Source organism: Priapulus caudatus, unplaced genomic scaffold (genome assembly GCF_000485595.1).
Source record: "Priapulus caudatus unplaced genomic scaffold, Priapulus_caudatus-5.0.1 Scaffold71, whole genome shotgun sequence".
NCBI classification, from domain to species: Eukaryota; Metazoa; Priapulida; class Priapulimorpha; order Priapulimorphida; family Priapulidae; genus Priapulus; species Priapulus caudatus.
In genome coordinates this window covers 303249-308962 of record NW_014577132.1, presented here as the reverse complement: position 1 = coordinate 308962, position 5714 = coordinate 303249, and the positions used below count along the sequence as shown (strand labels likewise).

At 40.7% G+C, this 5714-nt stretch overlaps 1 protein-coding gene across 1 annotated transcript in view; it reads right to left on the bottom strand.

Moving 5' to 3' along the window:
* Positions 1 to 248: 248 nt before the first annotated feature.
* LOC106821398 (glycine-rich cell wall structural protein 1.8-like) overlaps positions 249 to 5714 on the bottom strand; it is a 10157-nt gene continuing 4691 nt past the window's right edge. Inside the window, exons 5-7 of the mRNA XM_014826165.1 lie at positions 1749 to 1819; positions 940 to 979; positions 249 to 787 (exon numbers count right to left, since the gene is read on the bottom strand). Coding sequence (XP_014681651.1) covers positions 482 to 787; positions 940 to 979; positions 1749 to 1819 — 417 coding nt within the window. The 3' untranslated portion in view covers positions 249 to 481. The remainder of the gene's footprint in view (positions 788 to 939; positions 980 to 1748; positions 1820 to 5714) is intronic.

Sequence of the window (5714 nt, the reverse complement as noted above, 5' to 3'; positions counted from 1 at the left end):
CTGATGTGTGCGCATGGTGTCTCTGATAGTTTAAAAATGTTTATACACTGCTACAGAACATAGCGCGTTTTGGAATTTAAGTGTACGTTTCTTGGCATCAAGTGCATAGACGTAAATAAGTGAACATTATTGTAAAAGGTTTATGGCTGTTTTTGTTATTGGCGTTATTGTGGTTGGTGTTGTTGCTATTGCTCTTGTTGATCGTTCATTACCTATCGTTTCTTTTTATAATAAAATAAACATTAAAAAAGAATTTGCACAATTATGTTACAATATATTTTAGCACTTTACATTATAATCTAATTGGCGTTTGCAATGACGTATAAAAAGAATTCGCGATGACAACAACCTAATAAAATCACCGTGCCATAAAAAAACCCTCGTTGTTTTTTAACATCGTTGTAATATTTTGCGACGTGATCACTGCTGGTCACAAATTTAGAAATTATTATTATTTAAGCATCATATCTAATGGAGTATTTTAATGTCCGTATCCGCCATAGTTGTATCCGAATCCTCTTCCGCCGTACACGTGGCGACGTGCGTAACCTCTGTAGCCGTAGGGAGCACGGTGGCCAGCAAAAGTGCCCTGTCCGCTTGTCAGACCGTATCCTCCATATCCTGCTCCATTACCGTATCCTCCATATCCTGCTCCATGACCGTATCCACCATATCCTGCTGCATGACCGTATCCGCCGTAACCTCCGGCGAGACCGTATCCACCGTATCCGCCATAGCCGCCGTAACCACCATGGCCCCAGTGTTCCGCGGCGGCCAATGCGATTATCTGAAAATCGATACATTGGTCATAAGCAGGGTTTCATTAATATAGTATAATTAAGTCTAGGGCCAGTTTGGCAAGCACGACCATGAAAGGTGAAGCAGATATTTAACTTATTATTAACTTTTATTCACACCACAACTCATTGGTATACTTACTGCAAAGAGTCCCAGAATACAGAGAGCGACCTTCATGATTCTGCAAGAGAAAGGAATGAGATCTATACTGTAATGTGTGTGTGCCCTCGTGCGTCCTTGCGCCTGGCTCGCAAAACTCCTACACCACCGGCCGGACACGCGGCGCGACGGATATAAGTGATATGCATAATACGTGAACGCACACATACGCACATATACACATATTACGCGTATAAGTGAACGTATAATACGGGATGAGTTCAGTAAACGTGAAAAAGTTGGCTGGTCATCGCACTAAGAGAATCATTAGAGAGTAGGCAAGAAGTAACGTTTTGCATCAATAATCACGCATAGCGAAAAGCTGATACTACTGATTCATGTGCTAATAGATACAAGTACAAGTACTGAAAATCTAGACGCTTGCGGGACGGTAGTAGCATGGCCACGTGCCGGTAGGTAGGAAAAATTAAGGCAGGTATAGGTAGCTTGAAAGATCTACAAAAAGAGATCTGATCCCTATTCATCTATATGCCACCTACACAAGTTCGCGAGTCTCTGGCTCTCTGGCTGGTACATCTCTTTCCAAACTACAGCCGAATTACGACCTTATTTGCTTACCATACTAAGTGGGCGCCAAGAATGGATATAGGCCTAATAGTTCTCTACATTAAAGACATTTCCTGTGGTGTTTTTTTTCAGAAAGTAGTTGAATAAGTTTGTCAAAATATCCGAACGTGTCATTCAGCGCATATATACACTAACTCGCGCAACACAATATATATGCTATGCTCAGATATATTAAAAAAAGCGAAAATGGCGTCATACGATACCTTGTGGTTGGACGAGTGCTGACGATAGTCTTCACAGAGCGATCAGAAGCGAGTGGATGATGTAGAGATCTCTACACGTCCTTTTATAGCGATTCTACTGCGTCCGACCCATGGTTACGCGGTGATTGCAACATTTATCGATGCGTACAATGCGTATACAATCGATGCATCAATGCGAACAGTAATTTGCGCGTTCAGTGTCTCGATGAGGCAGCGATCATGATTATCCCAACCTTCTCATCGAATAAATAGCTACATACATATGTTCTCGGGTTCGAATAGTGACTCGCTTGTTCCTGACTAGTCAGAGCATTTGCTGCAGATCTAAATAGAGAGTCAAGTAATCTAACGCGATTTCCCGTCACGGTATAGCGTTCTACCGGACAGACAATGAGCTTGATAAGCGCGAACAATTTACGGCGTTTATGAGTTGGAGCCTCCGATTACGTACACATGATATTGCTGGAAGGACCAAGGTTATCTCAGACTAGCGAACAACGGCTACGTTTTCTGGTACAATTGCACCTGTATATAAATGCGGTTAATTACGTCGTTATATGGAACACTCTCCCTGAACGTAACAGTGGTTGCACTTGGGCAAGTTAAGCAGGGGTTACGCAAACTTGGAATCGGCATACTAGCGAGGGTTGCATTATTAGTAAGAGTTCTCATGTTTTCTGTCTTGTGTGTGTGTTTGGCGTCTTAGTTTAGAAATTTGACGACTCTATCAAACATAAATATCAGGAAAATCCCTAGTTTGGGCAAGGTAGGCAGCGGTTGAACAAACGTGGAATTAGTAGGCTTTTATTACCATGAATTCCATCATGGTATTTTTTCAATGAGCTTGGCACCTTAATTGAAATGCAAATTGAAAATACCTTGATTAAAATAACAACTGATTCGAATAGCTACTTCTATAATGTTAAAGAAACCCTTATATACCCAGTTTGCAATATATAACATATAGCGATGTGTGATATAGGTAGTGTAATATACTGTATAATAGGCTATGTGATATAGTAAAAACACACACGCATGCGCACCATTATTGGAGTAGTTGAGTAACCGACTGATTTCAACATGCCCAATATTGAGATTGGTCAGCCAAACTGGGAAATCCGCAATTTTGGCAGCACGTTCCCAAGATTGTGGAGATTCCATTAAGTTTGGGCTCGACATTCATACTATGAACAAAAATGTTCTTATCTCAACCATAGCAAACAACCTTGAGCCCATTCCCCGTTTAGGACCCCCGGATTTCTAAACTCCCGGTCCCAAACTAGGATGACCCCTAATATTGACAGCTGCTTTAACCGTTTCCCACATTTTATTCACTTCTTTGTCAAAATCGCATCCAGTGAGAATGGTGCAAATAATACACTCTTTCTTGCTCCCACTTCATCTATCATAACATTCACATATTTGTCCGTTTTAGTGAAGAATTGCGCGAGTGAGGGGCTATCATACATCTGTTAGGTTAATTGTTATACGCGGTGCTGCGAATCTTAGAATTAGTTGGATTAAGCTAGACTTATAGCAACAAACTGTGTCATATGAAATATTGCTGCGAGAACATAGTGTGGCCGCGATAGATCGACCACATGCATATACGCACATGCTGACCTAGCTTGAGTCTAAGTGAGGCATTCGTAGGACGCGTGGCTACGCAAGATAGCCTACGAGCCAATTATGAATCTAAACCCTGGTGAAGCTACTCCGAAACTTGCAAACTTGATACATTTTTATATGACGTCTACCACAAGCTGCAGTTCTTCATCTGTACTGGTTTCTGACTGCGCTACGCTCCGAACTTCATTGCGTTATTGCAAGGAAGACAACAATTCGGAACTATAGATCTGTTATATCTGGTAAATGGGTGGCAGCTCATAGGAAGGCTTGATCTACTATTAGCTGTTAGTGAAAACATTAAACCCTGACGCCACCACATTTACTTGCTGATAAGGTTATGTTTGCATTGGTTTAAAAGATCACTCCAGCTACATCATGTCATCTAGCACAGTGCACTTTTTCGAATTATTGTCAATAATAGTTTGCAATTATCTGACGGGAATAACGTCTGTGCTGTCGCTAAGGGACAATCGTATACAAATTGTTATAGTTGTAGAAGCAATAAATGGCAGGATATATGCTAATATACGGCTTTAACAAAATGCATAGACGGTGGTGAATGTAGCATGCGAAGTGGAGATTCAAGATTTGTGCAGAAAAAATATTAAAACAAAAATAAATGTTGCCAAATATGACATCGGCTGGCGCGAGCACCATAATTAATCCCGAATTCCAACCATATTTAAATTACGAGATCGCAACTCTAGAGACCGAAGGACCGATGCTCGGATATACACGACCTAAACAGTGAAATATGTGAATAAAGACTACGCCGTGTATGTTGTGTTGGAGTATAACGAGTTCGTTATAATAATTTATTATGTATCCAGTTTAAGGGCACGTATGTAGTTTATCTATGTGGTTCCATTGCAGTTCCGTAGCCTACGGGACATGAATTCGTGATTCAACTGAGTAATGTCGACAGGACATGTATTTGGTAAAGTTTCAATTACACTGAAATGATAATTTTACTCTATTGTTCATTACAATTATTATTTTATACGTATGTAGATTTATCATGTATATTTGTTTAGTTTTCTTCGCAATCTAGATGGCTAATTTCCTTTTGTCCCTCATAGACTGCTGCAAGTAAGAATATGCCAGCGGGAATTACGACGACGGAAAGTGAACTATGACCGAATGTTTGAGAGTAGATACAAATAACACATGAATGATATGATATAAGTAGGTATAGTTAGTATATATATATATATATCTATATATAATCGCTATATTATATTAGTTTAAATATTAGAGATGGTATAGTATATATATGAGGAGTAGATAATAGGGGAAATATTCCCTATATTCTCTATAAATAGTCGCCATAGTTTCCTAATTTCCAAAAATTCCTATTATCTAACTCCTGATATATATAGAGAACAGCCAGAAGTTATTGGATATAAATTCCCCAGAATAAGGGGGGCAAGCAACATAGAGATTCTTTATCAGTAATTACGCGTAATGACTCATGTTAAAATCTCGGCTAAAGTGAGAGAAACATAAACGTGTACGTTTCATGTTTTGTGCGGCTGATGAAATATATTATTGTTCATGTCAATATATCGGCCAATCGAAGAATGACCAGCCAGCTCCATATTAAGCACTAATTATATTAACATTGCAAATACAACAATTATTGACGTGAACGTGAATTCATTTTATTGATAATTTAGAAGTTTGCAAAGCATTGCGTATACATTTTCATCAAAAGTTCTGAAAGTTTCAGCAGAGAAACGAGAGCTTGCGTATACAGCCATACTGTTTCGTCAGCTCATGACGCCGGCCATGTAAATATCATCCCGTTAAAATATCGCATTAAAAATTACATTTTTACAATAATTATCCACGAAGATGTCTAATCTCCCGTAACCGCCATAGTTGTATCCGAATCCTCTTCCGCCGTTACACCGTGCGACGTGCGAACCTCCTGTAGCCGTAGGGAGCGCGGTGCGCCAGCGAAAGTACCGCTGTCCGCTTGTCAAACCGTATCCTCCATATCCTGCTCCATTACCCGTATCCTCCATATCCTGCCCCATGACCCGTATCCCAAATAACCTCCGCGAGACCGTATCCACCGTATCCGCCATTGCCGCCGTAACCACGCATGGCCGTACTGCGCGGCGGCCAAAGCGATGACCTGAGAATAAATGCACTATAGTCCATAAACGTCGTCGCTGTAATGTATCGGCAACATACGGATGCAGGGCTAGCTGCCACATATAGTATAATATATATTATATATGTGTGTGTGTGTTGTGTGTGTGTGTGGTGTGTGTGTGGTGTGTGTGTGTGTTTGGCCTCGGTGCGTGCGTGCGTGCGTGCGCCGGCGCGCGC